Below are 25,269 nucleotides of genomic sequence, written 5' to 3'. Positions count from 1 at the left end.
ACATCTCGGGGCCATGGCACCTCCCAGAGGGCTCCTCCTGAGCTCTGGAGGAATTAAATATCTGCACATATTTGTACTGAGAAAGCATATATTAAAATATAAGGGAAGCAAGCAGTGTGCTGCTTCATGAGACCACGGAGGGTGAGGCTCCTGCAGCAGTCACGGGGTCTCTGTCCCCCACGGTCCTCATCCCCATTCCTCTGCCCAGATGTTGGCTTGTGCTGAGCTGAATTCAGGGAATTCCAGTCCATGGCATGCAGACCACTGGTTTCTACCAAACCTGAGAGTTTGCTTTCCTTCTGCAGAGCCTGAACTGATCCTTCCCCCTCCCACCCATCTCCCCTCCTGCCTCGTGCTCGGGTGGTGTTGGGGCAGAGGGCTCAGCCTGTCCCCAGACCTGCAGCTCTGACTCTACAGAGTCACCGTGGTTCCTCAACCTGCACTTTGTCAGAACCTCTCATTTTCTCAGCCTGCTGCATGTTAACTGGATCCTTCCGTGGGGTGTCCCTCGGGGGCACAGCTGGGGTCCTGTGGGCTGATTTGTGGCTGCAGAGCAGCTGGCAACATTTTCTGGGATTTTCTTAAAGCTTTGCTGAGATTCCCTTCCACAAGTGAGTCTCTGTCCTGTGGGACACCAGCCTCCATAGGGGCCAAGGCATGAACCACACACTCAGGAAGCTGGTTGTCATTTTGGCTTTTTTTGTTTTGTTTTGTTTTTTCTTTAATTTGAAATAACTCTTTGAAGAAGATTCAGGGCAGATACCACTGACCTCTTACCACAAACGTTTAACATGGATTTGCAATGATAAAGTCATACAGCTTAAAACACAAAATAAAGGGAGGGGGAGAGAAGGAGGCCACTGCCTTTGGTGAGGCCAAGTCCCAAGTTGGGAGAGGGGCCATGAGGGTCCCCTCCCTCTGGTGCAGCCGTGCTGCTCTGGGCCACATCACCGGGCTCAAGTCGAGGTCTTTGGTCACAAAGTCTCATGTCTAGGTCCTTGGCTGACTCCTGCTGCACTTCTCCTCCCTCCAGCATCCCCCACAGAGCCCAGGGGAGGTGGGCTTCTCCCCCATCTGTGCTCCCACTCCTCGGCAGCATCCATCTGCAGTCCCGGGGTGTGTGTGTGCAGCCTCCTTAAGGATTGTGTATGTGGTTTCTGCTGGGTCTGTGGGTCTGTCTGGGATATATGTCTGTCTTTCTGGACATGTGTACGTGTGGTCTAGCAGTGCTCTGGTTCAATAAAGCTTTCATATACATAGCAGCAATGAAGTCTTGCCAACAGGTGACGTAAAGGGGCAGCTACTGGGCAGGGCTGGTGGACATGGCAGGGGCCACGGACCCCTTCTGTTTGCTCTTCCTCTTCTTGGTGCCAGACTTTGTGTCTTTGGTGTCTTTCCGATTTCTGTTCCCATTATCTTGCTTTCCTTGCTCTTCCTTTTTCTTCCTTTTCCCTGCAGTGAAGCAAAGGGGCCCGGTGAGGCTCTCGGGCAGGGTGACCTGGGGGACCCCTCTGCTTCCTGATCCCCCCCCCTGCCTGCCAGCCTGGGCTTCCCATTGCCAGCTGCTGCCTCAGTGGAAAGAGGGAAGAGGGATCAAGTCGGGATTTAGCTTTGTGACTGGCAGTCTCCAGCAGAAGTGTTAACACTTGCATTTCTCAGCCTCTGCATACCAAGCCCCTTAGGTAAGGCTGCCTGTGCTCCAGGGGAGCAGCCCTGCCTGCCTGCCTCCCCCTGCCCCCTGCTTCATCCCTGCCAGGTTACTCACTGCTCACAACCAGTTTCACTCAAAACACTCAGATCCTTGTCCATCCCATAAAATCCCATCCCACCGTTCATCCCGAAGACACTCTGATTCCTAAGCAAAACACAGACCTGAGCACTCTGGAAGAGGAGCAGACTCCCCTCACTGCCATGCACCAGTGGGTGCCTTCAGTCCCTGCCTGGCTGCTCCCTGGCCAGGGAAGAAGCTGGAATATCTGGGAGCCCATGGGACACACAGCCCTGCCCAGCATCACCCACCTGGGGACCTGTGCCAGCTCCCACCTCCTGTCACATGTGTTCCCTGAGGCAGTCAGAGGCACAACACATCTCGGATGCCAGACAAGTGTCTGGACACTTGTGCCTGACAAATAAAGGCTTTTTGGGGGGGGCCAGGAGGATGCTCCCTCTCTGCTCACCTTCGGGGCACTGGTTCTTCTGCACGGTGCATCTCCGCACCTCCGTGGTGGCAGGACACAGGGAGACATCTCCAGAGGGAGCCTGCAGAATCCTCCTCGTTCGGTCTTCATTGCCCTTCTTGAAGCCACAGAGCTTCCTCTTCTTGGAGCAGGGCCCCCAGGGCCCCCACTCACTCATTTCACATTGTGCTGCCAGAGAACAGGAGAGCCCAGTGGTAACCCTCGTTTCTCCGTTGCTGCCCCAGGACTTCCCACTGCCCTCACACACCCTCTCACCTCTCCCCCATCACAGGGTACATCCGTTTCCCCAGCAGCTGCCCAGGTTTTCATGGCAGCAGTTTGGGGGGGCTGCTTCCCTCTGGGATGCTTTCCAGAGGGCTCTGGAAAACCCAGATGAGCAGGGTCTGACCTGCACCATCACCCACTCCAGACAGGTACAATGAGCCAAGGTTTCTGAGGGGTTTGTTTGATCATTTAACCCAAACCACAGCAATAGACACGAATGGACCTGGCAGGTGCACAGAAAGCTCAGAGAAAGGGTCCCAAATGTCACCTACCAGGACTGCTGCACTCCATGGTGCCGTTGGCAGCAGAGTAGCCTTCAGGGCATGTGACGTAGCATCTTCCCTTGTGCAAATACAAACCTTCCTTACATTTTGTGCAAAAGTTTCGACTGAAACAGGACTCACAGTTCTCAATTTTGCATTCTGGGGAGGGGGAAAAAATGACACAAAGACATCATGTAGTCTGAGGTAAGCAAAGCTGGAGTTAGCAGTCCCACCTCCTGGATCCAAGAGGTTTGCCAAAGCCAGGACAAGCCTCTGGATGTCCTGCCAGGCCTGGCTGTGCTACTCAGAGAGAAATCAGTTTCCTTTCTACCATCCCCTGGTACAGGACAGAGCCACTGTGCTGCAGCTTCTGCTGCCAACTCGAAATCAGGCAGGGTGGAAAAGGTCTGGGCTGGTGTTCAGCTAGAGCATCAGTCAGCCAAAGTAGGACAGGGTAAAGAATAAAGTCCCAACTTTACCAACAATATCAACTGCTGCAGCTACAGCTACAGTACAGACTGCAAAGAAACAGAGCTGGATGAAAATCTGACCATGAGGGTGGTTTGAGTGAAACTGCCAGGGAAGTGATCACATTTTTCCACATCCAGCTTCTTTCTGGTGCTCTGGCTGAAAGAGGCAGCCCCTGGCCAAGGATCTTGCTGAGAGAGCTGCTTGGCTCTGGTGCATGGGCAAAGAGAAGGAAAGGCACTTGTGTGAACAGTGCCTTCAAAGCTGAAAGGATCCCCCTCCTTTTTATTCCTCCCTAAAGGCCAAAACTGGATTCAACAGTTGCACAGAAGGGTTGGGGGGGGGGGGGAGGCAGTGATGTTGCCCAGGTTCTGAGGGCAGTGTTTGGGCAGTACCTGTGGCTGGTCCCTGGGAAGGAGCAGCTCAGCCTGGCTGCAGCATCTGCACCCTGCAGCGTTGGGGAAGGTCCTGGGCACACAAAGTGTCAGCCAAGAGGAGCACAAAGCAGGGATTTATCCCTTAGGCAGATCACTGCCTGGCTCAGTGCTGCCTTCTCCCCTTCAACACAGCCACAGCATCTCCTCTGACCTGAGCAGGGGCAGCAGGATCCCTGCAAAGCTCGGCCCAGCACCACCCCCCCAGTGCATCCCCCTTTCCCTCCCCTCCCCAGACTCACTGATGCACTTGTTCATGTCTGTATTGCGAAGGCCAAAGTATCCCAGTGGACAAGATGGCAGGCAGATCCCAATCTGCCGGATGTCATTCCTCTCCAGAAGGATGAAGAGCTTGGGAGAACATCTCAGGCATCCGTTGAACTCAGAGCAGAGGTCGCAGCCCCTGGCACAGCCCTGGCTCAGCTCGGTGCTAACTAAAAGAGAGGAGAGGCAGTGGTTAGTGCCTGCTGGCACAGCACAGCCCCACAAAACCCTCTGCCTAGCTGTGTTTCAGGCGAGGCTGCGTCCCAAGCTATGACCCTGCTTGTATCTGGCACTGCAGGAGACTCCACTGCCCCCAAAATAGAGATGTGTTCTCAGCTCCTAAGTTCAGTCCAAGAAAAATACTCGGTCCCTTGTCTTCAGAGTTTTCTGCTTTTAATTATGATATAAAATGCTGCTTGTTTTGAAACCAATAGCATTCTTTGCAGGGTAGAATGCAGGTTATTTTTATTAGCTTCTTATGCAAGCCGTGTCCTTGTTTATAGAGAAGCTGTGTATTTAAAAATGTATTCTTTTCAATACTGTGTTTACTACACTTAAAAAGCAAGCGCAGAGAACCCCAGAGTTCACACGCCAGACTGAGAGGTAAGAAAACTTTCCTCTCCCCCTGCAGTGACCTGAGAACCTGGCAGCTCCCCTGCTCCTGTCCTGGGCACAGAGGCTGCTGCAGCCTCGGGAAATGAAACAGAAAACAGAGGGAGGTCCCAGTCCCATAGACCCCCCATGCCCAATGCCAGGAGGGTTTGCTGGGTCTGGACTGGGACCCCCCAGGGATCCGGCCCCATCTTTTTCTGGGCCGTGGTGCCAAGCTCTGCCCCTGTGACAAAGGTACAGACTGGGCCCTGGCTGGGAGCTGCCCTTTTCAGCCTTAGCCTGACATCAGGTTTTCCTTGTTCTCACAGGGTTTAGCAGTCAAACTCTTAATAGAAAATAATTTTTATATAATTGAATTTAAGAGAGTTTTAATGTAAAACAGTTCTAAAGCCAGCTTACGTAAATGAGGGCAAAGCCATGTGGCTGCTCGTGTGACAATTCATCCGGGATGCCCTGCCTGAGCCCTTCCCTCTCCTGTTCGCTTTTCCCGGGAAGCTGATGGGAGGGAGACCCGGAGGCAGCTCCTCCCATCCCTGCCCACAGGGTACCAGAGCTTTGCCCCAGCTCGGGGCTGTGGCAGGTCCTGCGGGACAGGGCAGTGCAGGTCCCTGTGCAGGAGCGGGATACAGGGAGCCCCGAGGCTCTGCCCAGCCCTGTGTCTGCATTGGGAAACACCTCCAGCCTCTGCACAAACTCCACAGTGATCACAAGAAGTAGAGAAGAAAATCATTGCATACATACTTCGCCTTTGCCTCTTGCCTTTCACCACTTTGCTGCTGCCTGTTAGATCCATGGAGCTCAGAAAAACCACCACCACAACCAGTCCAAGCTGCATAGTAACTCTCCAGTGCTGCAGCCCCTCTGTCGCAGGGTGGTCGGAGGAGCCCTCTCTATAGCTGGGGATCTCACTGCTGCTGCTGCTGCTGCTGCTGCTAAAATGTCTCAGGCAGGATCAGAGCTGAGAGTCTGTGCATGAAGCCAGGTACGGGACCATATCCACAAACTCCATCGGCAACAGCGAGCTTAGGTAGTGGGTAACATGGCTCTACCTTCATCCCGGGAAGGAGCTTGGCTCTAGTCCCATCCGGGGGCTCTGGCAGCGAGCGTTAGCTGCTTGCAGCTCCCAAGTGCACTTGCAGCAGCTGCAAACAAAGAGGAGAACAGATCAACCCGAGGCTCAGCATCCCTCCAGCAGCGCCTGGGCCCCGGCGCTGGGGTGGCCGAGCGTGGAAGCCGTGGGGTGAGCCGGGAGTGCCAGCAGATGGTGGCACCCGGTGGCACCTCGAGTGGTGGGGACTAATTCACCCTCCAGCTCCATCCACCGGTCACTCTGTTGCTCAAGAGCAGTCAGCACACATAGAAATGCCTGATGCATCTTTGCCATCTGCCGAGGCTGCACACGGTTAGAGCTGTAACTTGTTTAAAATAGTGCCAGTCCCCCTGGGCCACCCCTCCTGGAGCAGCAGATGGCCTCTGTGGGCTGCCAAAGACACAAGATGTTTCCCATCAAGTGGGCACCTCTGGGGCTGGTGGAGGAGCCGAGCAGAAAGCGAGCTGCAGCCCCAAGCTGGAGTCTGGGCTGTCTGGGGACGGGGCGGGATCGTCCCACAGGCTGCCTGAAATGCTGCGTCTCTGCTCAGAGGGAATTTCCAAACCTCCCAGCTCCCATTGCCCTGGAATGCAGGGAAGGGTCAGCCCAGGCCCTGCCAGTGGAGGAAGCCTGGCATTGGGCTCCGGGAATGGCTTTAAGAGTTCTCCATGTGCCCTTGGATTGGCACGTGGGATGGGAAACATCCAGGCTGCACCGAGAGCTCCAAGGACCAAGCTCTTCTCTCTGCAGCTGGCAGAGCAGAGCCCCACCAAAGGCTGCCATGAGGTGGGACAAAAAGCAACAATGTTCACCCTGTGAGGCCAAACGAAACAGAAAATGGTTTTAATCCTTTTAGAATAAATGTGCAATTGCTGATGCCCCAAATGGGCAGTGGGAATGGTGATAGAGCCAAGCCTGGCCACAGCCTGTGTGCTGCCTGGGGGACAGATGGGGGGCACCGGGGTGCTGGACCCCTCCCACACACAGGGTGGGTTTAGGGACCTGCCAAGGGCCATGGAGCAGAGCAGCCCTCCTGGTAGGAGGTGTAGGGTGGTTATGGCTACAGCAGCAAAACACCCAACCAGAGAGGGCTGTGCACCAGCAGTGGCAGCCCCAGCAGCATCAGGAGGCAGCTACAGCAGGGAGAGGTGACCCGTGTGCTGCCAGGACAGGTGGCACCTGGTGACAGCTCTGGCTGATGTCTGCCAGGGAGGCCCAGGGCTCAGTGGGCACTGCAGAGTGCTGCCATCACCCTCCTGCCCCAAGGCTTGGCACTGCTCACCCTGCCCCTGCTGCCAGCACTGCTGGGGCAGGAGCACCACACTCCCCACGTGCTGGTTTCTTGCAGCCCACAGCTCATCCGCAGGATTTTTAAATAAATAATAAGTCACTTGTGTAAACACCAACTTGTTCTGCACTTCCAAGCCTGTTTGCTGCAAGCTGCTCTATAAACACTGTCAAGTGCTTCAGCTGGGCTGTTGGGAGGGGACAGCTGTGCAGAGAGGGGGTCCCACCCCAGCCCCAGCCTCCCCCCACATCCTGCTCCTGTGCCAGGGACCTGGGCAAGGTGCAGTGAGGATGAGGAGGGACCCTCTGGACAGGCAGCACGACACAGTATGGTGACACTGTATGGTGATACATGGCACGGTGGTGCACAGCACAGTACGGTGTCACAGCGTGGTGACAAAACATGGTGACACAGCATGGTGACACAGTATGGTGATACATGGCACGGTGGCGCACAGCACAGCACGGTGACACAGCGTGGTGACACAGCATGGTGACGCGTAGCACAGCACAGAAAGGTGCAGGCAAGGGACCCCAGGGATGCTGGCTTGTGTGAGCAGGGCACAGCACAGTTCCAGCCCTCCCCAAATGAGTGCTGAGCAGCTGTGCTGGAGGGAGCAGGGCCTGGCTGCCCCCTGTTTTTAATTGCAGAGGGTTTGGAGGTGAGGCAGAGGCTGAACCCCCTCGGCGTTGTGTTTACACAACACTCCCAGTTCAGGCAAAGTCCCCTCTGTGCAGGAATGGCACCAGGGGTATTCTCAGGGAGCAAACGTGTGCCAAGAGCCAGTGTGAAGCTTCTGCCCTCCCACATACCCGATCTCTCAGGGCTTGCTCAGTGCCAGGGTAGGGAAGTGGCACGGGAAACCTTGAGGCCCCAACACGAAGCAGGATGCAGACACTTTTTCCTCCAGGACCTTTGGGAACCAGGACCTTTGGCCACAGCTGCTCCCTCAGCACAGCAAAACACTGGCATCCTGAATGCTGGAAAACCAGTGCCAGGAGGGTCACCAGCACGATCCCCTGGTCTGAAAGCTCCCTGGGAGATCAGTGTTTGTGGTGTGCCCACCAGCAGAGGCTGCAGCAGCAGGGCTGGGCTTCCAGCTCTTCCCACCCTCACCTCAGGACACAGCTTATGATTCTTTCTGCTATTGCCACCATCAGTCAAGCTCAGGTTGCTGCAAACAATTCCCAGCCTAAACATTAGCGGGATTTATGCCATTATCCTATTGACAGGAAGAATTTGGGGTAACCTGAATTGCTCTGAATTCTTTCATGGAGAGACCTGGCCCTTGGATTTCAGATGACAGTAAGCCTTGTTTGCCATTCAATCAGGATGAATTGGTCCTTGGGAGCTCCAATACAAGCTAGAAAATGTAAACCATCCAGATAATTTACCATTAGTCCTCCTACACACAAGGTGAGAAAGACCAACATTATATCCCCAGGATATTCCAGACCTAATCCACAATAGCGAAGCTGCTGATATAGTGCCTCTTGCTGAATGTATTGGGCTATCTGTAATGTAAACGGGCTCTCCAAAGGTTTACTGAGTCTGGGAGAGAAGGACCAGATGCTTGTGCAAGGGCTGGAGCCTGGACAAAGCCCTGTTACAGCAGCAGCAATAATGAACCCCCAGGAACTGCCAGGTTGGCTGCCAGCAGCCAGCAGGACATCAGCTGTGAGTCCAGGGGAATTTGGGTTTCCAGGTCCTGGATCTAGATAGAAAACTTGAATTTCACTTTGGCAGTCTGTTCAGAGGGTGCAAATGCACAAGGAGAACAAGGTTTCAGAAATATTTCTGCCTGCAGAAAGAGTGGCAGCTTTGCAGGGGTTTGGTCCCAGCAGCTTCCCAGCCCCTCTGCCAGCAGAGCTCCAGCCTGCCTCCCATGGGAACTTCCACCAAATCCATCACATAACAATATCAGAGCACTGGGAGGAGGAAGAGCAGGATCAGGCTGCTAAGGAGAGCAGGGTCACATCCAAGGATGGGGCACATGGGGCACCCCCTGTTCCTGGCACCAGGAGCTGCTGCCTGGCATCTGAGCCCACCAGATCAGGGCTGCAGGGGACAATCCCCCATGGGTACCAGAGGGGAGATAACAGGGACCACGCAGGGCTGGGAGGAGATGTGCTCCTGAAAATCAGCTCTGGGACCAGCTGTCCCATCCCAGGGTGGCACAGCTCCCCAGCATCTGCCAAAACCAGTAGGGATGGGGTGATGCTGGCACTGCCCCTGCACCCTGTGGCAGGAGCACTGCTGCCACCCCGACCCCTGCACCCTCCCCCCGAGAGGCCAAGCTGCTCTTGCAGCACAGCAGAACCCCAGCAGGTGGGACATTGCCAGCAGGAGAGGAGGCACCTTTCAAACAAGCTGAAGCCCACACACGTGGTTATCTCGCTGCATGCCTTGCCTTCCCTTGGCAAAAGTCTCTGGCAGGCAGAGCTTCCCCAAGACACATCGAGGTGTGGCTGTGCAGCTCCCCAGCACACGTCTTCCCCTGCCCCAAAGATGCTGCCAGGAGAGCATCAGGAACCAGCCCTGGGGGAGGCAGCCTGGTGCTGCAGGTAGCGGGTTTGGGGCCCTTGTTGCCTTTGGGAAAGTCTCTTAGTGTCTTTCTGAGGGGGTTTCCCCAAGGTGAAGGAGGAGACAGGACCCACACAGTGTGAGCAGCACTGTGAAACCCTCCCCAGCTGAAGGTCCCAGGCAGGCAGGGCTGGGTCACTGCCACTGCCACAGGGTGTCACACACACCTCCAGCCAGCAAACACCCCTGCACATGCACAGGCAGAGCCACTTTGTTCTGCTTAATCCTTCAAGCAATAAAAGAAGGCTGCATTAAGTCAGATTTCCGAACCAGAAGGTCTTCATTTGATATTATACCCCAGTGCCAAGTTCTGCAAAATCCCTAACCCATAAACTTCACCGAAAAAAAAAAAAAAAAAAAAAAAAACCCAATCTGGCAGCGGAGTTCTCCGCAGCATTGTTGAGGTCTGACTCCTTCCACCAGCTTCTGCTCTGTGTTCCCCAGATCTGCAGAGCCACTGTGACCCACTAGTGGGGAATACACCAAGGAGAGGCTCCTGCCCGCAGCCCCTCTGTCCCTGCCTGGCTCCAGGCTCTGCTCAGCAGCCCCCCGGGACTCCCCACCACCTCCAGCTCTCTGCTCCACTCCTCCTGTCCCTTTCCTGCCTTTTGCAGTGCCTGGCACAGTAGCTGCTCCAAGCAATGCTGTGATTTGTAGTGCCACAGGCCTCTCTCCGGGAGCACTTCTGCTTCTGCATTGTAAAACATCAGGACATTTTTTACAAGGGGATTTCCGCTCCTCTCTCTGCTGGTGCTGAGAGGCAGCACATGGATTCTGGAGGAGAAGGAAGCAGCTAAGCCTTGCTGCAGGCTTGGGGTGTGCTGCTTCCCCACAGAAAAGGCAAAATCTGAAAATGCACTGGAGCTGTCCTGGCAGGAACAGCTCCAGTACCACAGGCCATGAAGCTGCCTGGGGAATTGGAGGTTCAGTCCAGTGAAGGATTGAATCTATTTCTATTAGGTACAACTTCATGTGGGTTTAAGCCTCCCTCACTCACTGAATGCCAGCCAGGGGCAGAATGCACTAGATCAGCAACAACCAAAGCACATTTTAGATCAGAAGTTGCAAAACAGTCCATTGCACAGCAACAGGGCACTGAAACCCTCACTCTCGCACCACGAGGGATCCACAGCAGCAGCCTCAGCTCTGGGCATGGGGCAGGATGGGTGCATGGAGAGAGCAGGCAGGGCAGACTGAACTCTCTCCAGAGCAGCAGCTGCTGCAAGGCTGGCACAGGCTCTGTGACAGCAACCTGCATGACAGAGACCCAGCTGGGAGCCCTGCAGAGCCTGGCATTGCTGGATGGTTTCCAAGGAAGGACACCCTGCAGCCAATGTGATTCCCAGTTTCCCACCCCGGTGCCATCCCCACTGGTGTGGGGAGGCCAGTCTGGTCCCCAACCTGCAACTGGTGTCCAGTGCAGGCAGAGAGGTGCTCAGCCAGCCCAGGTCTAGTTCAGAGGATGGAAATGTGGAGTTAATGCTCTGCTCTGCTGCTGCCTGCTCGTGCTGACTCCATCTGTGCTTGGGGGGTCACATCTGTGCCCCTGCACCCTCCCTGCTCCCTGCTGTGTCCCTCAGGGGGGTGCTACTGCTCTCAGCAGCCCTGCTAGAGCCAGGAAGCTGATCCAGCTGAAATGAGCTTTTTTTCCAGGGTGTTTTCCAGGCATGTCCCAGCACCAGCATTCCTGGGCCCAGCACTGCCACTGTCCTCCCATCCAGCCTTCAAGACCACAGCCCAGCAGTAGGGATGAGGTGATCAGGCAGGAATTCCCTTGCTCCAGGGTCACAGATGGACTGTGGACAAAACCACTCAGCCTGGAGAGCACCTCGGGCAGGTGTTTCACTGCAAGTGCTGGGTCTCTGCAGGATCTCAGCATCAACCTGGCCACCACAAACAATCCTGCCAGCACTGACCCCACTTCACAGCCCTGCAGTAACAGCACTGACACCTCTCCTGTTGCAGGAGAGTGAAAACTCCACACCTGCCATGCTGTCCAACATCTGCTTCTGCCAGTGCTACACTATTTTAGTACCTTTTCCTCTAAGACACCCCTTTCAACCCAAACAGTGCCACCTGAACACCCCCTCATCTATCTCCAGGGCTGTTCAAGGGAATGCACAAGAAACCCCAGCAGCCCCGGGGTGACCATTCCCCACTCACCCCCCACACCTGTGTGTCCCAGCACCCCACTCACTCTGCGTGGAGGAGCAGGAGGATGGAGGCTGAGGCACCACCTTGTCCCGAGCCCTCCCTGGGGAGCCGGGTCCCTGCCCGGCCGCAGTCAGCCCGGAGCCCTCGGGATTCCCCAGAGCTCCCGCACCGAGCTCCCGCAGCACTTCCCCCGCACATCAACCGGGGCTGTTATTACCCCGGAGCTCCGACTATTCCCAATCATCGCCGTCAACCACTTCCCCACCTATCCCCCGTCCGAACACCCAGGGCAATCCGTACTCACCCCGCACCCTCTGGGTGCCTGCCGCGCACCCATGGGTGCCGTCCTCCGCAGAAGGCTGAGTTAGGCGCAGCCGGGAGAATATCGCGACAGGAACTGTTTAAAAGTGCTTTTGCCTGCCTGGCTCAGCTGGGGCAAGGCTCCGGTGCCCGGCAGGCAGTGGGGATGCAGCAGGGCACTGCAGCCCTTTGCGCAGCACTCAGCCCCCGTGCCGCGGCCGGCGGGACCCTGGGGCTGGTCCAGTATCAGCAGCGAGCTCCAGCGAACCGGTCAAGATCCCAGTTAAGCTCTCCGTGTTCCCCGTCCCAGCTGTGGGAAGGTAAAAGGGTGGCAGGGGACGGCGTGCGGCAGCCCGGCTTCCCTGCGAGCCCCACACGCACCTTGGGGGTGGGGGAGTCGGGGATCCCAACAGATCGTGCTGTGATTTCTCACAGCTTTCATTGTCTGAACTCATTATCCACATTGCACAAGGCGAACCCGCAAGTCGGATGCTGACGAGGCTTGCGTTCCTCATTAGCAGCCCACATTGCAAAAGCTTCATCTAAACAAACATGCATTCTGAAACCCTTACCTCTGCCTTGTCACTCCCTCATCACTGATGAAAAGACTCTACTGGTTTCTTAGCTTTAAAATACTACAAGACCAACTAGAAAAATCCTCGATTCCTTCACAGAAAGTTACATGCACGTTTCTGTCAAAAAAAAAAAAAAAAAAAAAAAAAAAAAAAAAAAATTCATGGCGAATTCATGGAGCAGTCTGGTGCATTTGGGTTTGGGGATTTTGTCCCTTTGGTTTTTTTCCGAGCAGGTTTCTAACAGCTTCGCAGAGAAACAAACCCTTCTGTGATGTGCAGGATTTCAGCTCATAAAGATCGCCCAGGCTAGTTCATACTCCATCAGCCCACGCTGCTCCCTGCGTATGCAAAGCAGAAAGTATGTGATCATATCAGAGCAATTTGCACATTAATAAATCCTGGTCTCAATGCCATAGACTCCATCCCCATCCACCGGGTTAGGGGTTTTTTATTATTATTATTATTACCAGAGTATCCAGCTTTGCAAAGGCATCTAGTGCAAACTCCTGCATGAGGGAATTCCACCCCACTAGTACCACCTCCTAAGACAATATCCAGCCAAAATATTGTGACTGTTGCAAAACCCGGACTGGAGCTCCACAAAGGACCTTCCAGCTTTGCATCCAGAGCCAACAGGGTCTCAGTAAATCACTGCAGAGTGTCACACCATCTATTCTCCTTTGTAGTCTTTTTTATTTATGACAGTGAATTCTGAGTTATTACCAACATCTCGGTGGTAACTGGCACATGGAGTCACCTGCTGTCACAGCTGCATATGTTAATAAGCATGTCAAATATTAGAAGTAGCTTATTATGCTTTGGAGGGGGGAAGCACTAAGGGGAAAAGCTCGAAAGCTTGATTGTTTTTCCATCCTTGCAGCAGGAGGAAACGCTGAGGCTCAGGAGAACGGGGTGACTCGGAGGGGCTGTGCTGGGACCCTTCCTCTGTCTCACCTGCACAGCCCAGGAGCTTTCCTCCCATCAGTGTCCCCTCCTCTCCTCTGCCTTGATGGAGCTGACCAGGAGGGATGTGGACAGAGCCCCTGTGGGCACCTTCCCCCAGAGCCACCATCCCTGGTGGGCTGGGCAGCACCCAGCACCTCACCCTCACCCTCACCACCCTCCTGGGGTGCGATGCCACCCGACCCCATTGCCCTCAGCAGTGTCTGACCCCAACCTGCTCGTCCCCCACGGGAGAGGGAGGAGTGAACCAGCTCCAGTGGGGCCTGGGGGAGGTACAGGGGACCCCTGGCCTCTCTCATGCCCATTTCTGGTGCTCTTGGGGCAGTGTCTCTCTGTAAGAGCAGGAATCAATGCCTGCCTGCATCCCAAGCTGAACATCCTCCCTTCCTCACTCTTAGAGATGATCGTCCTCAGGGCATCAGGAGGTCGTGGATCTTCTCCCTGCTTTCCTGAGCCACCTGTGCTGAGAGGGAGCTGCTGCTGCTTCACATTCACCTTCCCACTGGTGGGAGTCTCAGACAGAAAGTTTGTCCCCCTAATGCTCTCCTTGTCTGACTGCCTCTGGCTTTGAGGGCTGAAGGTAATTTGCAGGCTCTGCTTTTTGAGGGGTGCTGCAAAAGTCAAAAATATGTCCTAAACTCTCAAGATGAAGGTCGTTTGACCATAAGCTAAAATAGTGTCCTGAAAGCCCAAAGCCGTGACCTGAAAAGGGCAGGGTCAGGGAGCTGAGAAGAAATGCACTAAATGCTCCATCTTTACCTTCCCCCTTTTGTAGATCAACTTCTCCAACCATCTGAAGGTATTTCAGTATTTCTTTTAGGGGTGGAAGATGCCACAGTTCTTCTGCAGTGAGTAAAATTCTCTCTTAGCTTCCAAGAGTTCCTGGGGACATCACAGGACAACCTGCTGATGGGGGAGACAGCCACGCCAGGCAAGGTGACTCAGCTTGCAAGAGTTGGCAAAAATCTTGAAGCAGTGAGGAGCAGCATTATCTTCACTTGATCCTCCCCAAGCTTGCAGGGCTCCTAACTGGAAGCTGGAGAGCAGAGGCTCTTCCAGAGGCTGTTGAGGACCCTAAATGGTTCCTGCATCCCCACTGGGTCCCTTGCTGGGTTCCAGGGTAGGTCCCTTCAACTGCCCAGGATGAAGATGTCTCTCTGAGCATCTCCAGCAGCCACTGGAAAGAGCTCTGGAGCTCTCTGTGGGATTCAGCCCCGAGGAAAAGGAGGTCTGGGGTACAGGATGTGACATGGAGAAGCACCCAGACCCCCTGGGATTTGACAAGCCCCACAGATCTGTGTTCTTCACATCCTTGTAATCATCTCTGCTTTGCACGGTGGTTGTGTGGGGGCAGGTACAAACACAAGGATGTAAAATAATCCAAAACAGGCAAGAAGAAAAAAAAAATCACCCTTTGTGCAGCTTTCCCTTTGCAATGGGTTTGTGTGAATGGATGTGTACATGGAAGTTTTATTCATCCTGCATTTTCTTTGGCACCTCGTTAAATTCTCCCAGTTTCCTACTTGCAAACAGTATCTTCTGAGCTCATTGCTATCTCACAGGGGCATTGTGAATGTCTTTTGAATACTGAGCAGAAACAAAGTGGTCGCTGTTTCAAGTCTCTGTACTAAAGACCATTCATATTTTTCTATTCTAGGAAATTCTGAAGTAACATAAAATATTTCTTTGGGACAGAATCACTTGGCTGACTGTAAGAATGAAAAGTCTCATAAACCAAACGTCCTTTATGCACTGAATAGCCCAACCTTTTCCTTTCTAATCTCTCCCATCTCACTGCAACTCCAGTTGACAGCTGTAGATCAAGTTTCACTCAAGCAAATGTTTATAACTGAGCAATAAACCTGAAGACAGAGCTCTAGAATGGAAATGCTGACAGCCCCAGAAGCAAGACCAGGGCTACCAGACTCACCAATAATTAGCCAGCAGCACAGTGCCTGACTGACAGCTTGCCAGCTCCCTGCTGTTAGAAGGTAGCATTGCAGAGGACAGTAAATCACACTAAATCCTGCCTCAACACTCCACAATAAATCTAGCATCAAGTCCTCCATTTCTGCCCCTTCTGACAGGCAGCTAATTTACCGTTTTGTTTTCCTTTAGTTACTGTCTGCTGAGGCTAATCCTAAATTAATCCTAAACCACCCGTTTCTCTCTTGCACAAAAAAAGGACACGAAATTCCACACTTTAGCAGAGGAAAAATGGCAAGCAGCTCCAGACTGAAAGCAGAGCTGCTGACTTGGGACATTTCCCCTTGCTGCCTGCAGAAGTCCTTGCTGAGCAGGTGCCCAGCAGCCTGGGCTGCTCTGGATGGGGCTGTCCCTGGGGACCTCCATCCCTGGGTGCATCTGAGGATGCAGGGTGCAGGTGGAGGGGCTGAGCACTGAGCACCAGGGATTCTGTCAGAGCCAGGGCTCTCACACTCGATATTAACCCTGTGTGCAGAGGCAGGTACCAGTGCCTACAAGTCCTGGGCTGGCACAGAGGGTGCATTACTCATCCCCGGGTGCCTCATCAGCTTTCGATAATATCTCAGCATTAGCAAAACACAAAAAAGACACTTGCCGAGAAAGCAGAAGGAAAGCAAGAACATCCTGAAGTTGTCTCCTAGCCTCGACCTGCCATGTGCTGCTTCTCTGCACCCTGCCTTGACGGAGGGCTGCTTCTCAGGAGGCTTATCTCCTGCAGGATGATTGATAGCCCGGGCAATTGTTTTTAATAATAGCTGAACACCTGCAGTCCTAAGTCCCCGGTAATACAGTTATCCCCAGTGCCTGACTTATTGCATAAACAACTCCTCTGGTTGCAAAGACAACTATCAAGTTCCTGACACAGGCTGCAGAGCCACACCGGGGGGTCAGGCAGGGGGGGTCAGGCAGGATCATGCCTTCCACAGGGAGATGTGTGAGGCAGAGGAAGGGGAGCTGACTGATGGGATCAGCCAGGCATGCTGCTGCTTCCCAGGCAGGGTGAGCAAGGCTGGGCTTTCATCCAGGCAGTGCTGCTCACTGGGCTGACCAGCAGCCATGGGTCACCATCCCCAGTGTCCCTGGGGGGTCACCCTGCTGTGGAGCTGTGGAAACAACTTCAGCATAAAAAACTTCCCATAGGGAGATGTGTGAAGCAGAGGAAGGGGAGCTGACTGGCAGGATCAGCCAGGCAGGGTGAGCAAGGCTGGGCTTTCAGCAGGGCCTTGGGGCTGACCAGCAGCCACAGGTCACCATCCCCAGTGTCCCTGGGGGGTCACCCTGCTGTGGAGCTATGAAAACAACTTCAGCAATAAAAAACTCCTTGGGGGTGAAGGAAGAACAAGCTCTGTGTGCCCTGTTGCACCCCAGATGTGGCACAGGTCAGGAGGAGCCTGGCAGAACCAAGTGGTTCTGTGTTGGTCAAGCAGGAAGGCAGAGGTTGACTGGCAGAGCTTCCCGGGAAGCTGCTGCACTTTTCAGGATCTTTCTTTGATGCCATCTGGGTCGCTGACACCAGGCTCCACGCAGGATGGACATTTCAGCTCTGTCCAAGGAGCAGCGTTATGCGCATGTTGGGAAATGCTCCTTTCTCATTTGCTTCGAAGGCCTTTTTCCCCTGTTGTTTGAGGAATGCTGTTTGAATTAGCTCCATGGATTGCAAACAGACCCCGTTGTTTTCCTTTCCCAATGCAGGGAGGCTTCTGTTCTCTTTGGCCTGCTGGATTAACCGGGGGGCCTCACATACTGACCCCTCTGCAGCTCAGGGAAGCTAATTTAATCCCAATATTGTTACAGATCACAGTAGGACAGATCTCACAGATTCCTTGAGGCAAACCAGCCCTGGGCTCTGGCAGGGACAGCTCTGTGTTTGTAGAGGCAGGAGCTGCTACAATTATTTCTGTACATTTTTTTTTTTTCTACCAGACTTCTGCAGCTGGGAAGGGGGGCAGCACACAGGGGTCCCACTGAGGAGCTGCTCCACCTGCACCCCCCCAGACAGCAGAGCTCTCTGGGTCTTATAAAGACATCAGTGAGCACAAACACTGCCTGCAGCTTCCTCTGTCCCGTAGAGTCCTGTGGAACTGGTCTGTGATGCGATGCTCAGCCTGGAAAAAGGCAGTGGGGCAACCAACACAACCCTCACTTTTCTTTTCAGGGGGGTGAGCTGCCTTCTCATCTGCATGCAACGCCTCAGCTTTTCCTGCCCTTGCTCTCTGGAGATCCATCACCCTCCCCAGGATGAAGAGTCCAGCTGTTCAGCAAACCCAGCTGAAGTCCTGACCCATCCCACAGCACTGACCCCTTTCCAAAGCACATCCCATCCGTCACTTGGGCCGAAGCAGGGTAGGGGCCAGCGTGTGAGGTGACAGCCAAGGATTAGCCAAGGAGAGCATCCAGCCCCTGGCACGGAGCTGGGCAGGACAGGGGGGGCCTGGGAGTGGGGGAAAAGCTCTGCCTCTCCCAGTATTGCTCTGGGGGCTTTGATGTTCGGGAAAAGTAAATTGCTTTGGGACGCTATTAAAGACAAGTTTAAATGATGACACACCACAGGGCTGGGACTTCCAGCGTTTCTTGTAACTCCGTCCAGAGCTGGAAGTGGAAGAGGCCACTGGCACAGCCAAGAGGACACGAAACCGAGAGCCTTTGCAGCAGGAGTGGCTCCTTGAACAGCTTGTCCCTCTCCAGGCTTCTGCCTCCTCCCTTCTGCTTCTCCTGCCCTTGTGCTCAGCAGCAGCAGCAGGGCAGGAGCTGGAGCTGCCGTGGGGCTGGGCTGGGTCTGCTTCCCCAGGAGCACAGGGCAGAGTCTGGAGAGTGGGGATGGGGCCAGAGCCCACAGAGCCAGTCCTGGAGGAGATGGGCATGAGGGCCCCTGCTCAAGCCCATCCTCCTCTCTACCACAAGCAACTCTTGGGAACATTCCTGCTGGATGACATTTCCCAAGGCATTGAGAAAAAAAAAAAAAAAAAAAAAAAGAAAAAAAAAAAGAAAAAAAAAGGCACTTTTTTCCCCAATATAAATTCTTGCAACATTAAAAAAAAAAAGAAAAAAAAAACCAACAAAAAAACACACACACACACACACACAATAGCTGTAAGCCCTGAAACGGCTGGGGGTAAAAAAGCTACAGCTTGGCATGGAAATAGCACTGCCATCCCCACCAACTGATCACATCCCAGATGTGGGACATCATGTGTGACAAAACCCCAGAGGAAGCACACGTAGGAAGCTTGTAATTATTGTGGGCTCCCGTGGGTGTGTGGGGATGCATCCTGGTGACCTTGGGAGTCCCAGGTCCCCTCTACCAGTAACCTGCAACATGGCCAGGCAGGCTGGGGATGACTTGGGGACAGGGGGACCCCCAGACCAGAGCCTCTCTGCCCCAGCCCTGCCAGTGGGAGGGACCCTGGGGTGGCTTTGGGACCCTCAGGTGGTTTTGGCACTGAAGGGTGAGCAGCTCTTGTCCCCACGTCCCCACAAAGAGCTGGGAGCCACGGGGGTCAGAGTGAGGGGAATATCACAGTGTGCAGCCCCCAAAACTCAGCTGAAATCAGATGTTTGGAGGCAGCAAAAGCTGTAGAATTGTGCTTGCCCTGCTGCTGTTCTCAGAGCCATTTGCAGCATATACCTATAATTATTCTAATTGCAATGAAAAGGCACCTCCTGTGCCTCCCCGCCGGGGCTGTGTGCCTGCTGCTGCATCCCGGCTTTTTCCAAGGGTTCCCGTGGAGCCCGAAGCTCTGCTGGGGAGGATGGGATCAGGCTACGTATTGTGTTTTAAACTATATAATTAATTGGACCCAGTGCTCTGCAAGGAGCTAATTCTGCCCAGGGATTTTGGTGGCTGCACAGACCCAGCCCTAGTGCTGAAGGGAGCAGCAGGGAGGACACCGGGCAGCTCCATCCCGGCCAGGATTTTGGGATAAAGGAGCAGAGACTGGGGCTCCGGGGTTGGGGGGGAGGGAAAGGGGGAGGTAGAGATGGGGAGGATGAGGGGGAGATGAGGCAGTGAAGGGCAGGATGGCCACCACGCTGGGGCAGACCCAAGCACCACTCACCAGGCCCTTCCCTCTCTCTCTTTCTGCCTTTTTTTCCCTTTTTTTCCAGTTTTTTGGAAGAGTTCAGACCTCGAGGTGAGGCTGGCCCAACCTGCACCCCTCATTATCCCACAGCACCCCAGTACAGCCTCTGCTTTAAGTATCTGTGTCTGCATGGGCAGAGTTTGTCCATGTTTTAAATACCTTGCAGATTACAGAGTGAAGAAAAGAAGGGATTGAGCCTGGCTTCGAAAGATGGCAGAGCAGAAAGCAACAACCCAAGGCTCCAGCAGACAGAGCAGCTGTGCTGAAGCCCCTCACAAAAATATGTCCCAACATTGGATGCTATTTTTTTGGCCTTGACTTTTTGTTTACAAGGAGGGAGAATAATAAAGTTCCAGTGACTGCAATGTCGGCAAGAGAGCTACCCCAGCCACGACAGCCTCTTGTAGTGCCTCTGCCCTGGGAGCTTCAGGGTTTCATTTCCAATTAAGTGTTTCATCTGGTAGCATTCAGAATTTTGGTGGGAGATGAGGCTACTTTTGTCTAAGAGAGAACAGACTTTCACTGTTGCACCCGGCCCAGGAATGAGTTCTCCACTATTAAAATGTAATTTAATTTATCTCCGTGGATTTTGTGATGACTAGGATTTGTTCTAAGGAGACCTTTAAAGGAGAACTTTTTGCATTATTAAATGTATGTGCTAGGAAGTTGAGTTCTGGCATCCTCTGATAACCAAATTTCTTTTCTATCCTCCACTATATCCATCATGATAAAAGCCCCTGCCAAAGCCCTAACTCAAGCCATGCTTCTGGCATATTGTGAAACGAATTGGGAAAAAAAAAAAACAAAACCAAACCCACAAGATGCTCTAGTCCAGTATTTTTTTAATCAAAGTTTCAAGGATATTGATGGTTTACCTCATAAGGTAAACATTTGTAGCCCAGTTGCTTTCCCAGGGTTAAACCAGAAACAAGTGGCTAGCTGAAACTGCAACTAATTTGCTCTGACAGACTCCAGTAAGCTTCAAAATGAGTTTTCCTAAAAATTGCAGGCCCTTTCCATGCAGCACAATGGCACTGGTGTCTTCCCACAGCAGGCTGCAGGATGATCCCGTTTTCCAGGGTTGAGACCAACAAACACCCAGCCCTGGCAGTGCCCCAGGGCATCCCCTGCCCACGGGGCACCCAGCACCCCCAGATGGGCAGCTTTGTGCTCTGGGGGTGATGGATGAGGTCCCCTTGTCCTTTACTCCTGTCCCACCCTCCCTGTCCTTGCAAAAAGTGACCCTGAGCCATGTGCTGGTCCCGGCCAGCAGCAGATTTCCCACCCCAGAGTGTGACCGTGTCCCCATAACACATATTTGGGATCAACTGGGACAACTGGGACAAGCCAGGTCTCTGTCTGCTCAGCCGCTGCCACCCGAGGTGACCTGGGACTGAACATTTCAGAGTTCCCCAGAGTCTCTCCAATGGCACCACTTGTGCCATCCCGTGGCACCAATCCTGGCTAACCACAAACTGAGCCCCAGAGGCCCTGGCTGGGACTGGGACTGGGACTGGGACTGGAACTGGGACTGGGACCCAGTGGGTGCAGGCAAGCAGGGCAGAGGCTGGAGGGAGTAGCAGGGAGATGGGTGCCTGTCTGGGCTGCCCGTGGGTAACAGCAGCACCCTGCTCCTCTGCCTCCCCCAGCCAGCACGGAGCAGCCTGGGGCAGAGCAAAGCTCTGTCTGCAGAGCTGGCAGCTGAGGAGCTCCCTGTGCAGCTTTTCCCCTCGGCAGACCCAGGATCAGAGCCCACTGGTTCCACGTCTGCTCCCTGATAACTGATGGGAAGGATCAGGGGGGATGCTGCCACCCAGCACCTACCTATCCACCAGCTCCTCACCCCAGTGAAATCTCAGCACCTCAGAGATCCAAGCCCTCCCTGTTCTCCCAAACCTCCCGGAGTGAGGCGGAATGTGTGTCCCCTTTTTCCAGGTGCTTTTCCTGGTGTTTCTCTGGCACAGCCACGGATGCTGCTGCTCACCGAGCTGGCACGCTGGGGCTCAGCACAGGGGACAGGAGGAGTGATCTTGGTTTAAGACTCAAAGTGCTCTTGTGCTCTCTGTTCGAGGGACGTGGAGTGCACAGGGTTTCCTGCGTGGGCAGAGGAAGGCACCTTTTTTCAGTCTGAATTTTTTGCTCGTGGAGCGGAGCCACGGCGAGCCGTGCCGTGGAAAGAGCTCCCTCCCCAGAGAGAGTCCCCGGGGCATAACTACAGCTCCGACGCCAGGAGGGAGCCAAGACGACTTCACCACCAGGGATGGCATCGCCCCCAGGACTCGGCACAGCACCCAGCACCTTGCTGGCACAGCACCCAGCCTGCCCGCCCGGCAGCACCAGACTCCTGTGAAGTCCTGGCTGCCGACTGCAGGAAACTGCTGCTCTGCTTTGCGTATGTCAAAACCTGTGAGCTACTGGTTACAGAGACACTCAGTGTTTTAGCAGGCTGGAGTGGGAGAAGGGAGAGAGCTGCCAGATCCCAGCTGGTCTCTGCTCCAGGAGCTGATGGAGGATTAGCCCAGCAGCGTCTTTACAGATTTTCAGTTCCCAGAGTACACAAAACAAACCCTGAGGACCGAGCCTCTCAGCACAAGAGGCAAAGGCAAATCATTTGGGGACCTGACAGCACTTTTCACCCGGACGTGTGGACACGGGGGTCCTGGTGTCCTGTGGTCCCTGCAGGGTGCTCCAAGTCCCACAGCAGCTGCAGTGTTGGGGTCACTGGCTGGGAGCAGACCCCTCCTGCCTGCTAATGCCCCACAAATGAGAGACGGTTTGGAAAGTGGCTCTGTGTCCTCTTGGCAAGGACCTGTCTGCCCTGGAGCACGGGGAGGCTGCTGGAGTCACCTCACTGCCCAACAAAGCCTCAACCTCCTCTGCCTGCAAGGTATCCACCCTGGGGCCGTGGGGTGAGCTGACACTCCTGTGGAGAGCCCACAGACAGGCCCAGAAACACACCCAGCAAAAGCAGAACCTGCCACGAACCAACTTCTGCAGCCCTGCACCGTGTCCTGCCCCAGACAGGAGGTGCAGGGCTGTGCCTGCTGCAGGGCTGGTGACACCGCTGTCCCCGCAGCACATCCTGCTCCCTGTCCCAGCCTCTTGTGATGCTGGAAGGCTGTGGCATGTGCTGGCTCCGAGCTGACCCTGCCCTGGTGTACAGGCACAGGAACGTGTCAGGCCCTTTTCGTGCCCTTCCTTCAGCCACCCCTCCCATTAAACCCCCACCTGAAAGGTACTGTTGCAGTTTGCTGATGGAAAGCAAGTGTGTGGCAGGCATGGGGAGAGGCACACTGCCTGCTGCCAATTCCCTGTTACCCATTCCCTGCTGCCTGTTCCCTGATACCCATTCCCTGTTACCCATTCCCTGATGCCCATTCCCTGCTTCCAGTTCCCTGATACCCATTCCCTGATGTCCATTCCCTGATGTCCATTCTCTGCTGCCTGATCCCTGCTGCCTATTCCCTGCTTCCCATTCCCTGTTACCCATTCCCTGCTGCCTGTTCCCTGATACCCATTCCCTGCTTCCAAATCCCTGATATCCATTCCCTGATGCCCATTCCCTGATGCCTGATCCCTGATTCCCATTTCCTGTTACCCATTCCCTGCTGCCTATACCCTGCTTCCCATTCCCTGTTACCCATTCCCTGCTGCCTGTTCCCTGATACCCATTCCCTGATGCCCATTCCCTGATGCCCATTCCCTGCTTCCAGTTCCCTGATACCCATTCCCTGCTTCCAATTCCCTCATGTCCATTCCCTGATGCCCATTCCCTGCTGCCTGATCCCTGCTTCCAATTCCCTGCTCCCCATTCCCTGCTGCCCATTCTCTGTTACCCATTCCCTGATGCCTGATCCCTGTTTCCCATTCCCTGATTCCCATTCCCTGTTTCCCATTCCCTGCTGCCCATTCTCTGTTGCCCATTCCCTGATGCCTGATCCCTGTTTCCCATTCCCTGATTCCCATTCCCTGATTCCCATTCCCTGCTGCCACCCTCCCTGGCAGTGCTGGGGCCTCCCCGCTGTCACCCGTGGCAGCAGAGCTGGAAGCTCTCGCTACTTGTTTCACGGAAACTTCCGATGTTTCAAAAACTGTTTTCATTCTGGCTTGGAATGAAGACAAATATTTCAGAAATTTCCTGGATAATACAAAGTTTAAAATATCCTCCAAACTAAAATAGAAGGAGCAGGCTATCTCAGCTCTTGCATTATGTCATATCATGCCAGCTCATGGGAGGCTGTGGGGAATTACAGATGACTTGTCACGAGGAGATACAAACAAAAATACAAATAATGTCAACGGGAGAGGAGAAATGAAACGCTGAAATGAGAAATTCTCTAAAATGATTTTTTTTTTTTTTTTTTTTTTCCTCCTTGTGCAAATTAATTCTCCATGGGAATTGCTTGGATTTTACAAAAGAACACGCTCTGGCCAAAGCAGCTCTTGTGTTCTCCAGAGGAGGAGGAGGAACACCCTGGCAGCACTCCCCGTCTCCCTGCGATGCTGCAGCCGGGATGTGTCTGGAATCTCCCCGTGCCCCCTGCCCCCTGCTCGCTGCCCACACTCAGCTCCTTCTCTCGCTTCTTGCAAGCCAAGGGCAGGCAAGCTCCTGGGGCAGCCCAGCACACCCCGGGCCCCTGCTGTCTGCCAGAAGAGATCACTCCAAGATGGATAAAACCTGGGGTAAAAGCAGCGTCCCGGCTGGGAGCGCAGGAGGTGGCGCGGTCCCTCTCTCTGCTCGGTGCCGGGGTCAGGGCTGGGGCTGGTGCTTACCTTGGCTCAGCTCTGCTGTCTCCTGTCCTCCCTCTGCCTGCTGCATCGCCCACCTTGGCACCCTCTCAGTGCCGTGCTGGCTGCCCCATGCCAGGGCTCTGCGCCGGGTGGACCTCGGGGTGCCGGCTGGCACCCATCCCCCTGTCTGCCCCGTGCCTCTCCAAAAGGCAGTGCTGGGAAGGAGCGCCGAGGCTCATGTCTCCGGAGCTGTATCCACCCCTTCCCACCCTCTTGGGGTTCGGTCCTGCCAGTTCCACTTGTGGGCTGTCCTCACCACTTTGGGCCTTTCTAGCGCTCCCCTTCTTGTGGCTCTGGATGTCACCACAGACACGCTTTTATGAGAGTGGGCTTGTGCAAGGCTTGTATAAAGTGTTCTCAGAAATACAAGGTCCTGTCATTTGTAAAACTAATAAAAATGTCCAATAATTTTTACAAGGGAAAAATGAGTCATTGGATGGCACATTTCTCATTACTGGCATTTTACAATTAAAATGAGCATCTATTGAATCAATCCAAAGCTCTTATTGTTAGCAGACACTAATAACTTCCTGAGCTATTGAAGATACTTTTTCTTCTGAAGAAACATGACCCCTGACCACGGCATTTCTCATCGAGAGCGGTATCCAGCTGAGACCAGCTCTGCTCAGCTCCTGCTGGAGTGGTTTCAAACACATCCTGATGAGACTGGTGGCTATAACTGGGTGGGAAATTGTTTTTTAGCCCTCAAAAATGTTCAAGATTTCAAAATTTTTCCCGCTCCACATGGGGATGAATCTAGAATTGTTCAAGGTTTTTACAATAAAATAAAATAAAATATAAAATAAAATCAAGTCCATATGGAAACCGGCTCTGGAATAGCCAGTAGCCATCAGGCAGGCTGTGCCAGGCAGAGTGGGGACTCCCTCTTGCCCCAGCCTGCAGGCAGCTCAGACCACCACACTGCTGGCTGCCCTGGTATGAGCCAACATCTCCTCC

The 25,269-nt window shown here is 54.1% G+C and overlaps 1 protein-coding gene across 5 annotated transcripts; it reads right to left on the bottom strand.

Moving 5' to 3' along the window:
* Positions 1–682: 682 nt before the first annotated feature.
* RSPO1 (R-spondin 1) lies at positions 683–24,551 on the bottom strand. 5 transcript variants are annotated; one of them, XM_071768117.1, is made up of 8 exons: positions 12,961–13,036; positions 12,491–12,831; positions 11,923–12,228; positions 5,245–5,645; positions 3,870–4,061; positions 2,735–2,884; positions 2,178–2,366; positions 683–1,452 (listed from the first exon to the last, which is right to left on the bottom strand). In XM_071768117.1, the coding sequence occupies exons 4-8, from the start codon at positions 5,336–5,338 to the stop codon at positions 1,301–1,303; spliced, it is 777 nt and encodes a 258-aa protein (XP_071624218.1). In that variant the 5' UTR covers positions 5,339–5,645; positions 11,923–12,228; positions 12,491–12,831; positions 12,961–13,036; the 3' UTR covers positions 683–1,300. The 5 variants fall into 5 exon arrangements, with proteins under 5 accessions (XP_071624218.1, XP_071624217.1, XP_071624220.1 ...); XM_071768116.1 differs by lacking the exon at positions 11,923–12,228; XM_071768119.1 differs by lacking the exons at positions 11,923–12,228; positions 12,491–12,831; positions 12,961–13,036 and adding an exon at positions 24,295–24,551.
* Positions 24,552–25,269: the final 718 nt, after the last annotated feature.

Source organism: Heliangelus exortis, chromosome 24 (assembly GCF_036169615.1).
Source record: "Heliangelus exortis chromosome 24, bHelExo1.hap1, whole genome shotgun sequence".
Taxonomy (NCBI): domain Eukaryota; kingdom Metazoa; phylum Chordata; class Aves; order Apodiformes; family Trochilidae; genus Heliangelus; species Heliangelus exortis.
Note: the sequence above shows the minus strand (reverse complement) of the source record. Positions and strands in the feature narration are given on the sequence as shown.